At 43.0% G+C, this 21,501-nt stretch overlaps 1 protein-coding gene across 2 annotated transcripts in view; it reads right to left on the reverse strand.

The window, feature by feature from the left end:
* DNAJC8 (DnaJ heat shock protein family (Hsp40) member C8) overlaps window positions 1-21,501 on the reverse strand; it is a 29,670-nt gene that overhangs the window by 829 nt on the left and 7,340 nt on the right. For both annotated transcript variants that reach the window (XM_047792863.1, XM_047792862.1), the window contains exons 3-8: window positions 13,107-13,163; window positions 9,102-9,168; window positions 8,479-8,573; window positions 6,594-6,665; window positions 2,232-2,323; window positions 1,044-1,119 (exon numbers count right to left, since the gene is read on the reverse strand). In XM_047792863.1, the coding sequence (XP_047648819.1) occupies window positions 1,044-1,119; window positions 2,232-2,323; window positions 6,594-6,665; window positions 8,479-8,573; window positions 9,102-9,168; window positions 13,107-13,163 (459 nt within the window). The remainder of the gene's footprint in view (window positions 1-1,043; window positions 1,120-2,231; window positions 2,324-6,593; window positions 6,666-8,478; window positions 8,574-9,101; window positions 9,169-13,106; window positions 13,164-21,501) is intronic.

The raw sequence follows: 21,501 nt of genomic DNA on the forward strand, positions 1-21,501 counted from the left end.
AAAGAGGTTCGAGGTGAGGAACCAGTTAAGGATGGGGGGGCCTGAGGCTGCTCTGCCATCTGGCCAGAGCCCAGCCCAGCCCTCAGAATAATCCAAGAGTAGAACAGAGCAGAGCTTTTCTCCCACTTATACGGGCCTAAGAAAGGGTCCCACTACCCCTAGAAGGCAGGATAGGCCACAGGCTGGAAAAGAGGACAAAATGAGTAATACTCATCATGACGAGGCCACCATTTGCTGGGGACCTCTGAACTAGACATTGAACACGTGCTATTTCTAACCCTCCTAAAAAGCTGACTACAGTGTGTTGTGCCACTGGCATTTCACAAATGAAGACACCAGGGCTCAGAAAGGTTGCATCCTTTTCTCAGAGCCAGCCAGCAGTATAGACGCTCTTCCCCCAACTCCTGGCACCTCCCTTCTGGCCCCTAAAACCTGGAGGGAGGCACAAAGCCAGCACAATTCCTGGCCAGCTGTGCTGGGAGGGCCGTGAGGATCCCACCCCCTTACTGAGGGGACTACTCATTTTCTCTCTCTGCATACAGGCAGAGAGACAGAAACAAAGCCAGCAGCTCTGGTTAACCAATCCCTACCCTGAGTCCTAAATTTTACAGAGGACAAGACCAAATGTTGCTCAATTCAGGAAAATGGCTGAACAACTGAAGGATGTAATGAAGATATCAAAGAGGAATCAAGTTCAAAAGCCTTGAGTCTCTCTGCAGGCAGGACTCCAGGGTAACAAAAACCTTGGTTTCTATTAACTAGAACGCTAAGGGCCCAACTCCACGTTCACCCCCTCAGTTAAATGTGCAGGCTATTTTTCTTGAGCCCACGTGGCAGCTGTGCCCATCACACCCTTGCCAAGGCTACAGAGCACAGAGGCAGCTAGGCCAGGACCCATTCCCCAGAGCCCCCACTCTTCCCCACGTAAGCCATTTCCCTGACTGGCTGGCCCCTTCAGGCCTGGGAATGCCAGGAACCAAGGTTCTAGGCTGGGAAGTTTTCTTACTCTGGAGTGAGAGTCCCTGGCCACCCTAGAAATGTACCTCAAAATTTTTCTGCCACTCCCTTTCTCGTTTGGCTTTTTCTTGAGCTTCAATCTCTTCTTCCCTTTGTCGCTTCCTAGGAAGAAAACCAGCCCATGGGATTTACATGATACTTAGAGACTGTTAACCATATAAGTTAGGTATCTCCCCACAGAAGCAAGCACAGAAAGTTCCCTAGGGTTCTCCAAAGACGGCTCTCTGGAAAGGGCTCAAAGCACTTCAGGAATGTGTCATCCCAAAGCACGCTGAGGAGGCCATGGGGCCAGATACAAACACTTGCGTTACAGAGAGAAACAGATGAAGTCATCAAAGCCTAGCCAACACTAATCGGAGGTTCTGGGCTCAGTCCATGATGAAACTAATTTCACTGCAGTTGAGTGACCATTACCACAGTACAGGTTCTTATTCAAGAGGCTCTTGGGACAAAACACTCTCTAAAACAAGGACACTTCACACAACCCCAACTAACAAAACCTACTTACTGTTAAACACCAATAAACAATACAAAATACATAAACTAAATTCATCTCAAGATTTCTGAGAAACAAAGGAAATCATATTTGTAGGACAAAAAAACATTTTGTAAGTGATTACATTCACCACACTACATACTCACTCAAACTGCAGCCGGGAGCCACACAAAACACTCTGGCCTCAATAAGCCTACTTCATTCCCAGAAATTGGGAAGAAAACACACAGCACTCTTGATTATAAACTCCCTAGGGACAGACCTATTCAATATTTCCCAAAAGTCAGAGAAAATTCCTTGCCCAGTGATTCACAAGTTTGACTACGTCAGATAACTATTTTAAACGGTCTCTTAAATGATGTACTACATGGAGTTCCCGTCATGGCTCAGTGGTTAACGAATCTGACTAGGAACCATGAGGCTGAGGGTTCGATCCCTGGCCCCACTCAGTGGGTTAAGGATCCGGCATTGCCATGAGCTGTGGTGTAGGTTGCAGACGTGGCTCAGATCCTGAGTTGCTGTGGCTGTGGCACAGACTGGCAGCTACAGCTCCAACTGGACTCCTAGCCTGGGAACCTCCAAAATGCCACAGGTGTGGCCCTAGAAAAGACAAAAAAAAAAGATGTACTACATAAATTCTCATCAGGAAAATCCTCAAAGACTGCCTTGGTTAATCCAGGTATTTACATATGGCTTAAACAAATATACAAATATATACCTTTCATGCATCTCCTTGGCTTCTCTTTCTTTCCTTTTAATTTCCAGCTCAGCAAAGAGTTTCATGGTCTGTTTGTATACTGCTTGTTTAAACTAAAAAAAAAAAAAAAAAGATTAAGAACAAAAGAAAAGTAAATATTCACCAGCAACCTGAATCAAATACTTTTAGATGGAGCCCAAAACGAAATCAAATTCAACCACCAAAGAAAAAAAGATTCTTCAGAGAGAAGCACTTAATGATGCTGGCTCTCTCCTGGGAGATAAATAAGACAACCGCCAATGAGAGCTTTCCATTTTCGCCACGCAGCTGATATAGAGGAAAAAGGCACCAATACAAAAAAAAAACAAAAAACAAAAAAAAAAACTATGCATTTATCACAACCATTGAAATTTTGGAGGGCCCATCCTCCAAAGAATTTCGAAAAATAACTTTCCTTCTTTCTTTTCACGGACACTTCATATTTACTGTGAGCTAGACACCAAGCTCGGCACTAGAGATGTTCAGGTGCTGTCAGGCACATGAGCCTCAGGAGTCCACTAACTGTGGCAGAGCTACTACTTGTCCCCACTATCTGTTCACCCTTCTGGTAAAATCCTTTATCTGTTCTCCCTTCTGGTAAAATCCTTTATCTTAAAGCACACGGCCACCCAGTATAAAAGCCTGTATTTCCCAGACTTCTTTGTAGTTAGATGTGGCCCTGTAACTTAAGCTTTAGCCAACTGGTTATAAGGAAAAGTGAGGTGGCAACTTCCTGTAATGTTTTCTTTTGTTTGTTGTCTTTTTAGGGCCACACCTCAGGGTGCCCAGGCTAGGAGTTTAACTGGAGCTGCAGCTGACAGCCTAGGCCACAGTCACAGCAACGCAGGATCTGAGCCACGTCTGCGACCTACACCACAGCCCACAGCAATACCAGATCCTTAACCCACTGAGCAAGGCCAGGGATTGAACCCACATCCTCACGGATACCAGTCAGGTTCACTACCACTGAGCCACGACGGGAAGTCCCAAAATGTTCTTAAGAGGAAGCACTTAAGAGGGAAGCTTATCCCTTCCTGCTCCCTTCCTCTAACCTGCTGTTTGTACATGGTGCGGTGACAACACATCCTGGACTGTGAGGATGGAAACAACACTTGCTGGCAGAGCTACAGAAAGGAGGACAATGAGTCCTTGAATGACACAAGGTCCAGCAGCCATCTTCCCAAAGACTGTTACACAGGAGAGAAAAAAAGGCATTAACTTGTTCAAACCACTGTCATTTGGAGTCTCAGTTGCACGCAGTTGAACTTATATTCTTACTCATACACTGACAGAAAGAGCTAACCACAATATTAGGTAGAAAACAAAACTCTTATCTTTTTCTTTTTTTTTTTTTGTCTTTTTGTCTTTTTGCCTTTTCTTGAGCCACTCCCACAGCATATGGAGGTTCCCAGGCTAGGGGTCGAATCAGAGCTGTAGCCACTGGCCTACACCACAGCCACAGCAACGCAGGATCCGAGCCTCGTCTGCGACCTATACCACAGCTCATGGCAACGCCGGATCCTTAACCCACTGAGCAAGGCCAGGGATCGAACCCGCAACCTCATGGTTCCTAGTCGGATTCATTAACCACTGAGCCATGACAGGAACTCCAACAAAACTTTTATCTTTAAAAAAAAACTCCCCCAGGAGTTCCTATTGTGGCTCAGTGGGCTAAGAACCTGAAATAGTGTCCATGAGGATTTGGATTCGATCCCTGGCCTCACTCAATGGGTTTAAGGATCCAGGGCTGCCACAAGCTCACAGATGCAGCTCGGATCCCGTGTTGCTGTGACTGTGGCATAGGCCCCAGCTACAGCTCCGATTTGACCCCTAGTCTAGGAATTTCCATGTGCCACAGGAGCGGCCATAAAAAGAAAAAAAAATTTCCCCCAAACATACAATATTTTAAATATATAAAAAAACATAAAAGATAACCCATCATGTGGATTTCAGTGGGTTTATATCCTAAAACCAGAAACATTAGAACAAAAAAGCGATATATGAAGAAAAAGGGAAATAAAGGAATCTCAAAATTACTCTCACTTCTCTTTAATACTGTTGCCTGCCAGGCACTGGCTCAGTGAAAGCAATGCTGACAAATTCCAGTCCTTAACAAGGACAAACATTGCAAAGCTGAACTGCTAGATGAACAGCTACTAGTGATTTTAAAATTTTTACATTTTCCTGCCTTTTCCAAATTTTTTATCATTAGCACATGTTCCTTTATATACAGGAAGAAAGTTAAGGTTTTTAACAACTTAGGAGAACCAAGGAGTATTTATAAGAAGGTCTTCAGAAAAGTCTAAAAGGATAATTAAAGGGAAGGGAAAGTAGGACTGAGGAGAAAAAAACTAAAATACTGAAGTGGGGTAAACCCCAAACAGGTGACCAGGAGAAAAGATAACCTAATAGTTCTCAAGCACTGTTACCACACAGAAGAGGGAACCAGGTGCTGTTAGTAAAACTACCGAAGGAAGAAGTTTACAGGAAGTTTTCCTAGTGGGACAGCCTCTCCACTAAATCTTTAAAAATAAGCACATGGATAAGTTACTTATTCACCTTATTTGAGGCAAAATTAAGACGACTAAATTTTTCATGCTAGGAGTTCCCGTTGTGGCTCAGCGTAAACAAATCTGACTAGTATCCACGAGGACACAGGTTCAAATCCCGGCCTCACTCAGTGGGTTAAGGATCCAGCATTGCTGTGGCTGTGGTGCACGCCAACCACTAAGGCTCCAATTCAACTCCTAGCCTGGAACCTCCATATACCATGGGTGTGGCCCTGAAAAAGACAAAAAAAAAAAAATTTTTTTTTTCATGCTAGTGAGGCCATTGGACACAAATATTTAAGAGAACCTCTCTCTTAATCAGTCTCCACTAAAGAACCCACGGGATTAACCGATGTCCTCCACTGCTCTGGAAACACATTCCTACCGGGAGCACAATGAGTACAGGTGGCTAGGAGACTGCAGTTGATCAAGAGTCATCTGTGGTTGCTCCCAAAGCTGTCCATCCCAGTTGCAGTTACTACTGTATTTATGTGATTTAAACATCATAGAAATTGATGAACATGGCTATAAAAATAGATGCCTGCTGGTTCTTTTAAAACTAAGTGGAGGGAGATTCCCATCATGGTGCAGCGGAAACGAATCCAACTAGGAACCATGAGGTTGCCGGTTCAATCTCTGGCCTCGGTCAGTGGGTTAAGGATCCGGGGTTGCCATGAGCTGTGCTGTAGGTCGCAGACGCGGCTCAGATCCCATGTTGCTGTGGCTGTGGCGTAGGCCGGTGGGTATAACTCCGATTAGTCCCCTAGCCTTGCAACCTCCATATGCTGTGGGTTCGGCCCTAAAGAGACCAAAATAAAACAAAACAAAACAAAACAAAACAAAAAGTACTAAGTGGAATGCTTTAGAAAGAGTCAATAAACATAAGTCCCTAAAAATAACTGCCGTTGAAGGTACAAGTGAGAGAGCTAGATAAGACAAAAAACAATCTAGGACTTGGCCCTTGATTTGCTTCACAGGTACCAACGATGTCAGTGTACCTCAAAAGAAATTAAAGTTGAAGTTCCCGTCCTGGCTCAGTGGTTAATGAATCCAACCAGGAACCATGAGGTTGCGGGTTCGATCCCTGGCCTTGCTCAGTGGGTTAAGGATCCGGCATTGCCGTGAGCTATTGTGTAGGTCACAGACGCGGCTGAGATCCCGAGTTGCTGTGGCTCTGGTGTAGGCCAGCAGCTACAGCTCCGATTAGACCCCTAGCCTGGGAACCTCCATATGCCCTGGGAGCGGCCCTAGAAAAGGTTAAAAAAAAAAAAGGAAAAAAAAAGAAATTAAAGTTCCCGTCTTGGCTTGGCAGAAACGAATATGACTAGCATCCATGAAGACGCAGGTTCAATCCTTGGCCTTGCTCAGCAGGTTAAGGATCCAGCATTGCCATGAGCTGTGGTGTAGGTCGAAGATGTGGCTCGGATCTGTGGCTGTGATGTAGGCTGGCAGCGGCAGTTCAGATTTGACCCCTAGCCTGGGAACCTCCATATGCCTAGGGTGCAGCCCTAAAAAGACAAACAAAAAAAAGTAGACACTGTGGATAATGCTTTGTGTGTATGTTTTATAAAGTCAACTGCAAGCTCCAATGAGCAGACACACCTTCAAAGCCCAAAGCTCTGTATCAAAAAAATAAGGTGGATTTTTCAAAAATGTTAATGAATATACATTTAAATATTTTCATTAAAATGTTTCTAGCATGTATGTACCATTCTTTAGGCTTCTCTCTCCTTGACTCGCCAGTGAGTGAACCCAATCACACAAGCTGAGGTGTCTTTTCCCGTATTTAACTTACCAGCTCAGGATCATCTTCCTCCACATTTGTAGGCTTTCCTTCCTTCTTTAATTGCTTTTTTCGCTCTTTCACCTAAAAAGAATTTTTTCCCATCAAAAAGTGAGCACTCATACTTTGAGAATATTCAATAAGCTGCACATATATAATATGTACACTTTTCTATAACAAAAAAAGTTTGCATTGAAAAAAGCTGAGCCTCTCCCCTCCCTTCCAAAATAATGATGCAATCAAAGAAAACTAGGAACCAGGGGGTCTTTTCTCTAACCTCATCTAAAATCCAACACAAGGGGACCAGCAGGGGAACTGCCCCCAACTCATCAGATCCTAGGCCAGATCCAAGCAGCCTTTGATACACTGGACAGATTATGCATTTATGTTTCATGGCCCATGGTTATGTGTTAATAGCAAAAAAAGTATATCTGTCAAGTTTCAGAAGAAGCTACAGAATTTGTGCCATCAAATATAATCGTTTTCAGGCATTTCTACAACTGCATTCTGGATGACTTTCACTGTGAAACCTCCTTAAACCAATAATTTTCACATCACATTAACTGCTGTTTTTTATCACTTTGGAGCACCATTGAGATTACCACCACAAAAAAATAAATATACCCATTCACATAAGAATGATATTACTCCATTAAACTACCATTTAATCCAGCAAAAAGTCAAGTGCCTTAAGCTCAGAAAGGCCCTACTGCCACCCTGTGGTCAGAAAGCCTGAGGATGGCTCCTTTACAGGCTAAACACAAAAGGGTAATGACCACAATTCATGGTCAGGTTCTTTTCAGGTTTCTAACAGAATTTGGCCCATAGGTGCCATTTCCAACAAAACCAGCAAGACACAGTTACGGCAGTCTGTGCCCTCTTTTTCCTCATCTACACTGGATTCATTACTACTATTGGTTATATTGTTGTTTCAGATTCCAAAGCTCTCCAAAGAGAAGGTCACATCCATATTCACTCCCAATTGAAACAGCTCTTTTTAATTTTTTTTTTTTTTTTTGTCTTTTTGCCATTTCTTGGGCCGCTCCCATGGCACATGGAGGTTCCCAGGCTAGGGGTCGAATCGGAACCGTAGCTGCCAGCCTACGCCAGAGCCATGGCAACGCGGGATCCAAGCCGCGTCTGCAACCTACACCACAGCTCACGGCAACGCCAGATCGTTAACCCACTGAGCAAGGGCAGGGATCGAACCCGCAACCTCATGGTTCCTAGTCGGATTCATTAACCACTGTGCCACGACGGGAATTCCTGAAATAGCTCTTATAAATGGCCTCAAGATTCTTGTCCCAACAATTAAAAAAAAAAACAAAACAAAGACTTTTTCTTACCTCAAGGAAGCTATTTTAATATTTTTCACCACTCAGGAGATTTAGGTAATGCAAAAAAAATAAAGCCAGCTATAACTGAATTTATTTCAATTGAGTCTTCCCAACCCTGTTATTAATACAGACATTTACCTCCTATTTTAATTTTTTTGAATTTACTCATATCCCCTTGTCAGCCTTTCTCAAGCCCATGTTTCAACCCTTTCACAGAGATAATAAAAATCCAGGGTCAAGCATCAGCATGGCTGCTCCACTTTTCCACTCTCAGAATAAGGCAGTGTGACAACATGTGATGAAAAGGCAAGAAAAGCCTTCTTTCCACTACATGGGACTGGTAAGGCAAGAGTTAGGAGTGTTCTGGCCACAACTCATCCTGAGCTCTAGAGCTGAGTGCCGGCTCTAGGCACACACTACTCATGACACCACAGCACAGTGGTGGAGACCAGAGGAGCGGTCCCGCCAGTCAGACATTGCCATGTTAACGTTTACCCTCCTGCAAGGCTCCCAACCTTACTAATACTTCCTGTAAACACAGCAGCACTATAAATACTTACGGTGTGTTCCACGTATTCTTTTCCTGCCTGAATTACATCCAGGGCCCTCTTCTTTTGTTCCTGATCCAGTAGCAACTTGTAAGCTTTGTCCACAGCTAATGCAAAACATTGAAATTAACTGTTTCTGCAAACACCCTCTAAAAGTCTGAACTATACTCAGGCAGTGTAAATGGACTTGTGCCATCTAAAAACATTCCCTACTTTGTTAAATTATTTACTGTTGTTACACTCATTTAAAAACATACAGCTAAAGCATTGACTTTCCTTGAGAGCCTTGGGAAAAAATTAAATATACACTCAAGGCTAAATATACCACATTCAAATTTAATTCAGTGATCAAATACTTCCAACTAACCATTTTTTTTTATGTTCAAAGGAAGAAAAAAATGATCCTATACAATAACAGTCTCTGTTGGCACATAAAACTTTTAACAAGGCAAAGTTAAGGTCTATTTCGAAACAGAAACATTTTGCTTTGGAATGACAACTGTTCTACTGAAGGCCTCAGCTTCTTCATGACCAGAAGACAAAACTAAAACATTCTTTTCTTGATCCAGGACTAGGAACAGTTAGTCCCTAGCATTGCTAATACATTACTCAGAAGCAGGTAAATTTACAAATACCTTCAAAAGCCTTTTGTGCTCTGTCAGCATCATCTTGATTTTTGTCAGGATGCACCAGTATGGATAGCTATAAGAGAAAGATTTGTCAATAAGAACATGCAGTAATTCTGCGCCTGCTCTGTCTCTTTACAATCAAAAGCCCTAAGTATTCTGACAAGCATTTTAAAAAATTAGTATCATAAAATGCCCAGAATTATTAGCCCTTAATAAAATTCAAGTACCGAAAGGTAAATGTACAAGTAGAAAACCTTTAGTTGAGAAAAAATGTAAGCCTAGCAATCAGGAGGATGTTGTGATAATTGGGGGGAGGAAGGGGAACAGAAAGTACCAAGTTCCTTTTATGTTTCTTATACTGAGCACTAAAGAGGATTAAACAGGTATGAGACAGCATCTCTCTCCTCAAAGAACTTCTGACATAAAGCAGTGGCTCTCAGTTCTGGCTGTGCTCCAGCCCTGTGAAGATTTTTAGGAATACAGAGGTCTACTTTCCAGCCTGAGACCTTCTGAATCACTCTCTAGCATCTGTACTTTTTAAGCCTCTACTAGACTTCATATCAGATGATAGTAAGGAATTAGTGTTAATTTATTAGGTGTGACGAGTAATTACGCAAGGAAATGTCCTTTTCTGTCCCCCCTTTATACGTAGGGTATAAGGAAGGTCCCGGCCAAGGAGTCAAATCAGAGCAGCAGCTGCAGGTTTAGGCCACAGCCAAGGCAATGCCGGACCCGAGCTGCATCTGTAACCTATGCAGCTTGCAGCAACACTGGATCCTTAATCCACTGAGCAAGGGCAGGGATTGAACTTGCATCCTCACAGACACTATGTTGGCTTCTTAACCTGATGAGCTACAACGGGAATGCCAAGAAAATGTCCATTTTTACCTTGGCAGGATAACTGCTTAAGTATTTAGAGATAGAGAATCATGGTATCTGTAATTTATATTATAATGATTAATTGGCTACAAAAATTTATCGGTAATGAGCAGCGGAAACAAATCTGACTAGAAACCATGAGGTTGCGGGTTTAGTCCCTGGCCTCGCTCAGTGGGTTAAGGATCCGGTGTTGCTGGGAGCTGTAGTGCAGGTCACAGACACAGCTGGGATCCTGCATTGCTGTGGCTGTGGTGTAGGCCAGCAGCGATAACTCCGATTTGACCCCTAGCCTGGGAATCTCCACATGGCGCAGGTGCAGCCCTAAAATGCAAAAAAATATATATGTAAATAATGAAGCAAACCATTGCATACAGATGAATATATGGGCATTCACTGATTTCTTCTTTCTTCATTTTTTTTTGGTCGTGCCCACAGCATGCAGAAATTCCCAGGCCAAGGATCAAACCCATGGCACAGCAATGACAACACTGGATCCTTGACCAAGGAATCCCATTTTATTCTTTCTTTTTAAAATGTAATTAAAATTTCTTGGATTTCCCATCGTGGCACAGTAGAAACGAATCCAACTAGGAACCACGAGGTTGTGGGTTCAACCCCTGGCCTCACTCAGTGGGTTAAGGATCCGGCGGTGCCGTGAGCTGTGGTGTAGGTCACAGATGGGGCTTGGATCTGGCGTTGCTGTGGCTGTGGCTTAGGCCGGCAGCTATAGCTCTGATTAGACCCTTAGCCTGGGAACCTCCATGTGCCACAGGTGTGGCCCTAAAAAGCAAAAAATAAAATAAATAAAATAAAGTAAAATAAAATAAAATTTCTAATCATAAAAAATTTTAAAAACAAAAACCCCCATAGGTAACTCTTTCAGAGAGCCTGGGTTAAGACCACAGGTGACTCTTTCAGACAGCCTAGGTTAAGAACCACTGACCTACTCTCACTGACAAAAACAGTGCGAAAAGAGGGACTACGTTCAGGGAGGACAGCAAGTGGGAATCTAAGGCTAAATCCAGCATGACTAGAGCCTGAATCCTGGGTTCTAATTCCAACTTCAATCACCTACTAGCTGCGAGACCTCAAGCAATTCACTTAATCTAGCTCTGCCCCAGTTTTCTCCTTTGTAAATGGGACAATACTATATACCTATATCTCACTGTGTTGTTACAAGGATGAAACAAGATAATGCAAGTAAAGAACTTACTGTCTAACACGCACTAACAATAGCACATGAAACGGACATACCATATGCCAAGACCTAGTATAAGTGCGGTATGTGCGCTACACCTCATGCAAATCCTTACACCAACTCTAGGTGGAGTCACCATCATCATGTGCATTTTACAAATAAGTGCATTTTACAGGGCACAGAAAGGTTAAGAGTAACTTGCCAGAGCTCACACTGCCTGTAAGATGTACAGCCAAGACTGACACTCAAGCCATACAGCTCTAGCACCCACGTTCTTAACTACCTGGCCGGATTAATGACTAAATAAGAACGTAGTTACTGAGTTATTTGTATGATTACATAAAGATCTTAAAAGTTTTGACTATGAATTTGAATGATTGCTCATTTAATTGGGAAAGACCTCTAATACATTATATTTGAAAACCTGAAATTCCAGGAAAAGGTAAAAAAGTTAAACACAAGTCCAGAGTGTAACTCAGGAAGAAAAAAAGCCATCAAGTTATATAATGGGAAATGATTGAGTAGGCAAAGATAAAAAACACCTTGGCTTAATAGTAGATCAGAAGTGATTATGAGTCAGCACTGTGGGGGCAATGACTGTACTGAACGAGCAACCACCAACACTGGATATTAACAAGTCTGTCATGCAGGCGCTGAGAATTATAGTCAGCACTGGTCAGGCCCTATTAAAATAGGAAGTACATGAGTTCCCGTCGTGGCGCAGTGGTTAACGAATCCGACTAGGAACCATGAGGTTGCGGGTTCGGTCCCTGCCCTTGCTCAGTGGGTTAACGATCCGGCGTTGCCGTGAGCTGTGGTGTAGGTTACAGACGCGGCTCAGATCCCGTATTGCTGTGGCTCTGGCGTAGGCTGGCGGCTACTGCTCCGATTAGACCCCTAGCCTGGGAACCTCCATATGCCTCGGGAGCGGCCCAAAGAAATAGCAAAAAGCCAAAAAGAAAAAAATAAAATAAAATAAAATAGGAAGTACCTAAGAGATATGCTAAGGAAAAAAAATTTTTTAAAGACATGAAATACAGAGAAAATCCAATTTGCAAAGGGCTAGGGGGTTGCTCAGCTGTCAAAACTGGAAGAGTGTTTTTAAAAAGGCTACTGGGAGTTCCCAGCATGATGCTGCAGAAAGAAATCTGACTAGGAACCATGAGGTTTGCAGGTTCAATCCCTGGCCTTGCTCAGTGGGTTAAGGATCTGGCGTTGCCATGAAATGTGGCATAGGCCGGCAGCTACAGCTCTGATTAGACCCCTAGCCTGGGAACCTCCATATGCCCCGGGTACAAAAGACAAAAATAAATAAATAAAAGTAAAAAAGGCTACTAATATGTAAACCAGCTATAATGAAAAAAAATCATTATATAAAAAAATGAAAAATAAAAAAGGCTACCATAAAACTTTATAGCATGAGTTATTAAATATTAGAAAAGGCAAGAATCAGAGGTTGTAGATCTCCTTTCCTAGAAAATTTTCAGAAAGCATTCTTTATATTAAACCAAGTATCTTCTGAGTATTCATATGTAAGTTTGCAGAGAAGAGAATTATTGAGGAATGAGATCTCAAAACCAGAAAACTGTTATGAATTGTTTAACATGTTCTCCCCTAGAAGCTAGGGCATTTGCTAAGAATGATTCCATGTAAGCTCTATTATTCCACTTTGTACTTCTCCCACAATTAAGGGGATGGAGAGATTCTATTTGGATATAAAATTCATCCTTTTCACAGGTAAGCTATAGTCATTAAATTGTTTAAGATTTTTACACCACTGTAGACTTTTTAAAGAGTTACATAGCCTTTAAAAAAAAGGGGAGGGGGTTAAATTTTGGCCAAAAAGTCATAATAGCAAGTCCTAAGAGAATCACATGCTTAGTACATTTTCAAAAGGTTCAAACTCCATCTATTACAGGAACATAGTACCATACCTGCCGAAACCTCTTTTTTATTTCTTCATCTGTCACTTCAGGATCTATCTGAAGAACCTGGAAGAATCAAAATCAAAACTGTAAAAGAGATTTTAAAAATTTATAAACTTAAGAGATGCTCAATAATTATACACATTATAATTAGTATCTAGAACAGTACTCAGCCTTCTAGAATAATGCCTGGCATGTAGTTCTAAAAAATGTTCAAGAAATATAAATGAGTAAGCCAATAACAAAATAGTAGCTATAGTGTTTTAGGGTTTTCTATTAATACAGTGGTTATATTTACTCCATCAGAAAAATAATATACTACCCTACACCCAGGGATATGTTTCCAGACCATGAGAAAAATGTTCCATTCCCCTTCATTCATTAAGAAAAGTACCCACCCCCTACTTATCTTTGTATATGCAGACAAAGCATAGCAACTCAACAGGGAAATAATTAGGCTGGCAACCTTTCATCTCAATCCAAAAATGCCCACTTAGCTCCACTTTATATCTATAACTTACATAGCCCGATGGTTCCCAACCCAGAGTAGGAATCTGAGAGCAATGCCTGGGGCTCACTGTAGGAAAGTCTAATTCCACTACAGCCATGCAATTCTGAACACACCAGATCTCATCTGATCTTGGAAGCTAAGCAGGGTTGGGCCTGGTTACTACTTGGATTGGAGGAAAATCTGATTCCAGCTCAGTAAAACTGGGGTACAACCAAATGGCAGGAAAGTCTGTATTTTTTAGCACCACTGTTTTAAAAATAATTTCATCATTCTTCTCCAAACCTGGATATCCTAGTGTTGATATTCCTCATCAAGGATTCTGATCACAGCACCAACAAACACGTTCATTCAAACATTTATACAGTAGCTACTACCTGCTGAACATGCTGCCATGCACTAGAAATGCAAAGACAAGTAAACATGGGCAACACTTTTTTAAATTACTAAATAGCAAGAATTTTTTTAAAGAAAGGATTATCGGAGTTCCCTTCGTGGTGCAGGGGAAACGAATCCAACTAGGAACCATGAGGTTGTGGGTTCAATCCCTGGCCTTGCCTCATGGGTTAAGGATCTGGTCCTGCCGGGAGCTGTGGTGTAGGTCGAAGGCACGGCTCAGATCCCGAGTTGCTGTGGCTGCGGCTGTGGCTGATTAGACCCCTAGCCCGGGAACTTCCACATGCCTCAAGTGTGGCCCTAAGAAGCAAAAATAATAATAATAATAATAATAATAAAGGGATTATTATAAACTATACATTTAAACCACATGGTTTCATAGCGTAGTCCACAGATTCAACCTAACGCCAATTATTTATTTACTTAGTATTAAAGGTGCAAGGAAGGCAAAGAAGGGCAAAGGGTGAGAAGGCCTGTTAGAAATTTAGATGAGTAAACCAGCTATAATGAAAAAAAATTTTTTTAATTAAAAAATAAAAGAGTTGTTCCCGTCGTGGCGCAGTGGTTAACGAATCCGACTAGGAACCATGAGGTTGCGGGTTCGGTCCCTGCCCTTGCTCAGTGGGTTAACGATCCGGCATTGCCCATGAGCTGTGGTGTAGGTTGCAGACGCGGCTCGGAGCCTGCGTTGCTGTGGCTCTGGCGTAGGCTGGTGGCTACAGCTCCGATTAGACCCCTAGCCTGGGAACCTCCACATGCCACAGAAGCGGCCCAGGGAAATAGCAAAAAGACAAAAATAAAATAAAATAAAATAAAATAAAATAAAATAAAATAAAATAAAATAAAATAAAAAAAGAAATTCAGATGTGCAGGCCTCATTTCAGTGTGACTAAATCAGAACCAACATTTCAACAAGATCCCCAGATGATATGAATCCTGCTAAAGTTTGAGACGCACTGCTAAGGCATGATGAGGTCATAAATAAGTGCATTTGGGAGTTCCCGTCATGGCTCAGAGGAAATGAATCTAGTAACCATGAGGTTTCCGGTTCGATCCCTGGCCTCGCTCAGTGGGTTAAGGATCTAGCGTTGCCGTGAGCTGTGGTATAGGTTGCAGACGCGGCTCAGATCTGGTGTTGCCGTGGCTGTGGTACAGGCCGGCAGCTATAGCTCCGATTAGACCCCTAGCCTGGGAACCTCCATATGCCCCGAGTGCAGCCCTAAAAAGACAAGAGACAAAAAAAAAGAAAGAAAGAAAGAAAGAAGTGCATTTGAGGTTAGCAAAACTGACCATCAGTAATTAAGGGGCACAAAGAGAAAAAAAAGAAATCTTGAAATGAAAAATACATACCAAGTACAGCAGAAATTGGCACAACATTGTAAATCAACTTAATAAAAAAAATTTTTTTAGGAGTTCCCGTCGTGGCGCAGTGGTTAACGAATCCGACTAGGAACCATGAGGTTGCGGGTTCGGTCCCTGCCCTTGCTCAGTGGGTTAACGATCCGGCGTTGCCGTGAGCTGTGGTGTAGGTTGCAGACGCGGCTCGGATCCCGTGTTGCTGTGGCTCTGGCGTAGGCTGGTGGCTACAGCTCCGATTCAACCCCTAGCCTGGGAATCTCCATATGCCTCGGGAGCGGCCCAAGAAATAGCAACAACAACAACAACAACAGACAAAAAGACAAAAAAAAAAATTTAAAGAAAAATACATACCAAAGAAATTAAAACTCAAAAGTAATCAACCAAGCTTACTCAGATGTCACAGGCTTAGAAAAACTTGACAAGTAATGTCAAGATTTATAGCAAGCTTTTACCACATTCAAACAGCAATAGAGTTACTGGTAGGCAATGAATCTGAATCATCCCTGCAGTCAGTAGACTTTTGAAGGTTATTACAAGAGCACACCCATTCTCAAATGCCAGCCATATAATTGGGAATGAGGGAAAAGGAAGAAAAATTTTAGAACAAAGACTTTTCAAAAGTCAGTGCACTCCCTTAAACCTTCCCAAGGGAGAAAGGATTTGGGACAAAGTCACTCAAGAGGAAAAACACAGCCATGTAAGATGTGTAGACAAAGGAAGGTAATTGTACAAACACAAATATTCAGAAAACCTTCTTTCCTTGGTCCTGGGGAAAAGGAATGTCCTGGAGCAAACCAAAGTCCAGGAAACCGAACAAGATGTCCAAAATCAATGTGAAAGGATGGAAAGTTCCACTTTCACAAAAAAAAAAAAAACCACAATACCTCAGTAAAGCTATAACCTAGAACTAATCAAGCTAAATGTAGTTCATAAACCTGGACTGGTTCCCAAGTTCAAAAATAAAACAAACAAACAAAAAAAGGAAAGAAAAGGAGTTCCTGTCTTGGCACAGTGGTTAACAAATCCGACTAGGAACCATGAGGTTTCGGGTTCGGTCCCCGCCCTTGCTCAGTGGGTTAACGATCCGGGCGTTGCCGTGAGCTGTGGTGTAGGTTGCAGACTCGGCTTGGATCCCACATTGCTGTGGCTCTGGTGTAGACCTTCGGCTGCGGCTCCGATTCCACCCCTAGCCTGGGAACCTCCATGTGCTGCAGGAGCAGCCCAAGAAATAGCAAAAAGACATAAATAAATAAATAAATAAATAAATAAAATAAAATAAAACAGCTATAATTGGAGTTCCCATCGTGGCTCAGTGGTTAACGAATTCGACTAGGAACCATGAGGTTGCGGGTTTGATCCCTGGCCTTGCTCAGTGGGTTAAGGATCCAGCATTGCCATGAGCTGTGGTGTAGGTCACAGACGAAGCTTGGATCCCACACTGCTGTGGCTCTGGCAAAGGCTGGCAGCTACAGCTTCAATTCGATCCCTAACCTGGGAACCTCCATATGCTGCAGGTGCAGCCCTAGAAAAGATAAAAAGACCAAAAAAAAAAAAAAAAAGCTATAATTGAGATTTGCTTAAGATAACTGGAGCCATTTGAGTGTGAACTCTGTGCCAAATATTAGTGAATTGCAGTAATGTTGTCTTCCCTAGGTGCAGTAATGGTGCTGTGATTACATGGAAATTTGTTCTTATTTTGAGGCGATCCATGGTAAGCAGTTAGTCATGAAGCATCAATGTCTGTAGCTTACTTCCAAATGATTTGGCAAAAATGAAGAGGGTATATATATAAACAAACACACACACTAAAATTTATTTTTCCAAGAGTACACATATATATCATACGTGTACTGATCACTGGCAACAAATATTCACTGACTGCCTTCAAAGCTAGCTAATCCAACTTCTTTTCCATCTTTAAGAGCTGGAGGTGCCAGGGAGTTTCCACTGTGGCTCAGCAGGTTACACACCCAACTAGTATCCATGAGGATGTGGATTAAATGCCTGGCCTGGCTCAGTGGGTTAAGGAGCTGGTGTTGCCATGACCTGTGGTGTAGGGTGCAGATGCGGCTCAGATCCCAGTTGCTGTGGCTGTGGCACAGGCTGGCAGCTGCAGCTTTGATTCGACTCCTAGCCTGGGAACTTTCATATGCGGTAGATGTGGCCCTAAAAAGCAGAAAAAAAAGAGTTGGAGGTGCCATATGTGGCCCTGAAACACAGTAAAGACAATGGGTCTATACCTGTGGCCCAAACCTCTCTGCAGCCAGCTTTACTCATTCAGTACAAACTTGAGGAGCACCTGGGATCACTAGATACTGTGCTCACAACCATTCTCATGGAATTTAATGTCCACAAGGGAAGGAACAGATAAGTCACAAGTAATTCTTACCAAAACGATAAATATATGGCTTTAAGGAAGCACACAGGTCTATTCGATTCTTGGAAGATTTTTTTCCTGAATTCCTGCTATGTCTCAGGCTTTGGGGATACTGCAATAAAAAACCCACAATCTTGGACCTCAGAAAATTAACTAATTATCACATGGAAACAAAAATGCTTGACTGTGGCATTTATATAAGTCCCTAAACTCAAACTGCAATAGTCTCCTTTGGGATCTGCAGTTTGAAAGAGGAATCCAGTCTTAGGTCACACCTGAATTCTCTGACCTGTTAATAATGTGCAAGTTCCAGAGTCCTTTGGGATGAATATCTTTCTTTCCAACGTGCTGTTTTAAACAAGATACAGAAAACAAAGTCTGTGGTGCTGCATTCTGGGGCTTTAAAGTTAAATAGAAAAAAAAGGAACAGGAAAAAGACTAAGCAAGGGCACAGGTTCACCTAAGCTTATGGAAGGAAGTGGGGGAGAACAATTTTAGAATGCCTAAGAAACATGCTTGCCTAATGGCTGAAGGTTAGAAATGTGTCCAAATAGGGAGCTGTAGAGATGGCAGGAAGAGGGGAAAAAAAAGCCCCTAGATTAGGATTCCTGTAATAAGACCCCTTAGAGTCCCATTCTAATTTCTCCCTTTTCTACCTGCTGCTCAGTAAAACAGTACATAGGAACAGGAGGACTACTCACATTTCAATTTATAGCTGAGAGGACAGCTATTACTGTATCACTTCTCCTTACTAGAAAAAGACCAGTCTGCTTACCTCTGCAGAAAAATCTGATTCATTCAGATGTCTTGATAGTAGTACATGAAAAAACAGAAGTTAGTGATTTCTTAAATTGCTAGGATCACCTAATTCTGACTTAAAAGTCAAAAAGCAACTTTTTAAGAAGACAATGACGTTGGGAGAGGAAGGAATAAATTAGGAATTTGGGGTTACTACTACTATATATTAGATATAGAAAACAGATAACCAACAAGAATCTACTTTATAGCACAAGGAACTACAGTCAATACTTGTAATAACCTATAATGGAAATGAATCCACAAAAGAACATACAGGAGTTCACTGTGCTCAGCAGGTTAAGGATCCAGCGTTGTCACTGCTGTGGTGTGGGAATCTGCCTGGGAATCTCTGCATGTCAAGGGCATGGCCAAAAAAAGGAATTTATGTGTACACACAAACACACATACACACAAACATGCAGTTCTGATCTGATCCCTGGCCTGGGAATTCCATATGCCATAAGGCAGCCAAAAAAAAAAGTATGACTTGAAGTTCCCATCATGGCTTGGCAGAAACAAATCTGACTAGCATCCATGAGGACAGAGGTTTGATCCCTGGCCTTGCTCAGTGGGTTAAGGATCCGGCATTGTCGTGAGCTGTGGTGTAGGTTGCAGATGTGGCCTGGATCCCGTGTTGCTGTGGCAGTGGCGTAGGCCAGCAGCTACAGCTCTGATTTGACCCCTACCCTGGGAATTTACATATGCTGAGGGTGCGGCCCTAAAAACACATGTGTGCGCGCGCGCGCACACACACACACACAAAGTACGACTAAACGGAAAGAACATGCCATCAAATTCTGTATCACCTTTCAGACATATTATCTCCCTCTATGCCCTCCCCAAATCATAGCAAAATACTCTTAAGCTTTTCACCTCCTTCTTCCCTTTCAAATACATTAGGTGGGGCGGGGCAAAGTACACATCTATTTTGGGTGGAGAGTCAAGATGGCCTAGACTAGAGAGCCCAATTGGGACAAAGACAGTAACCACATGGGAACACTGGCCAGTCACACAGTGCTGGAGCCCAAACGAGGTGAGAAAAGCATTCACAGAAGGGTAACCCAACACTGTGCCAAAACGGGTTGAGGAGGACATCTCCTTGGACAGGTAGCCCACCATAGGGTGTTAGAACCTAAGCAGGTGAAACTGTCAATATGGGAGGATAGCCCAGTGCAAGGTCTCGAAGCCCAAGAGGGATGAAAAAGGCATTTCCACGGAGGTAGAGCCCAACACAGGGTGGCTGAGACCAAGCAGGGTAAGGAGAATGTCCACAAGGGAAGATGGCCTGGCAGAGGGTACAGGAGTCCAAGCAAGGACATCTCTACAAAGGGGTGGCCCAGCATGTGGTGTGGAAGCCTGTGCATGGTGAGGTTGGTGAGGTGAATGCCCGTGTAGGACGGCATCCAGTGTAACAGGGCAGCCCAACTCAAGGTAGAGAAGCCCAAGTAGAACTGGCAAAGAGAGGTGGAACCTGAGCAGAGAGAAGGGGACCTCCGGGCAGGGAGGTGACCCAGAGTGTGGAATCAGAGCCCAAGTAAGATGAGGTGGGTGTACCCAGAAGAAAGTGGCCTGACAAAGGATGTCAAAGCCAGAGCAGGGTAGGAAGCATGCCTGCTTGGTGGGGAGATTGCTGGAGCCCAAGAGCAATGATGAGAGCTCCCAGGGGCTGAAGGGTAGGCACAGGCGGCCAAAGGCAGGTGAAAAACATACCCACAATGAAGGAAGACCTGGAAGCGGAGTTTAGAGCTCAGGATGGGGAGAAGGATTTCTGCACAGTGAGGCAACCCAGTGTCAGTGTCTGAAAGCAGCAGAATGAGGACGGCATTCACATGAGGGAAGGAGTGGCAATGGGAGATCAGCTGCATACAGGAGGATCGATTAAATATATATTACAGATAGTGGGAACCAGATTTCTCACTATCAGACAAGGGAGCTATGAACATGGAAAGTAAAAAAAAACCTACAATAAACCCTGTTGGGGAGTTCCTGTTGTGGCTCAGTGAACCCGACTAGCATCCATGAGGATGAAGGTTCGATCCCTGGCCTCGCTCAGTGGGTTAGGATCTGGCGTTGCCATGAGCTGTGGTGTAGGTTGCAGACGTGGCTCAAATCCCACATTGCTGTGGCTGTGGCGTAGGCCAGCGGCTACAGCTCCGACTGGAACCCTAGGCTGGGAGTCTCCATATACTGCCAGTGCAGCCCGAAAAGACAAAAAAGACAAAAAGAAAAAAAAAAGAATAAACCCTGTGGTATTGGATTGAAATTCTATGTAAATATGTGTAAGTGTATGTGTACATACACACACCCACACCCACACACACACTCTCACTGGCCCTATTTACCAATAGAGTCTGAGAGAAGGGACATCCCAATGGCAATGGGTATACCAAGCACCCAAATCTTTTTTTTTTTTTGTCTTTTTAGGGCCACACCCATGGCACATGAAGGTTCCCAAGCTAGAGGACAAACGAGCTGGAGCTGTCAGCCTACACCACAGCCACAGCAACATAGGATCTGAGCCAAGTTTGCAATCTACACCACGGCTCACAACAATGCCAGATCCTTAACCCACTGAGCAAAGCCAGGGATCAAACCCATGTCCCCATGGATACTAGTCAGGTTCATTAACCACCAAGCCACAACAGGAACTCCCAAGCACCCAAATCTTGATTTCTAAATATTACTCTTCATTAAAAGGAATCAGAGCGCCTCAGGAAAATGGTTAACTCCTGGCTAGGTCAGGAAAAGCACAATAATGCCTAGTAATCCAAGAATGAAGACATATCAAAAAGACAAGAGCTGGCTTGAAAGTAACCTACTGGCCAAATCTGGGACATTTGTGCATCAAAATAAACAACAGAGAAATATAACCTGTTGAACAAAACAGGAAACCCCAAGTCTCTACTGACAAACGTAGAGAAATTTTGATAAGGAAATACTTATCAATTACAAAGGGAAAAAAAATT

The sequence above is a fragment of the Phacochoerus africanus genome, chromosome 8 (assembly GCF_016906955.1).
Source record: "Phacochoerus africanus isolate WHEZ1 chromosome 8, ROS_Pafr_v1, whole genome shotgun sequence".
Lineage (NCBI taxonomy): Eukaryota > Metazoa > Chordata > Mammalia > Artiodactyla > Suidae > Phacochoerus > Phacochoerus africanus.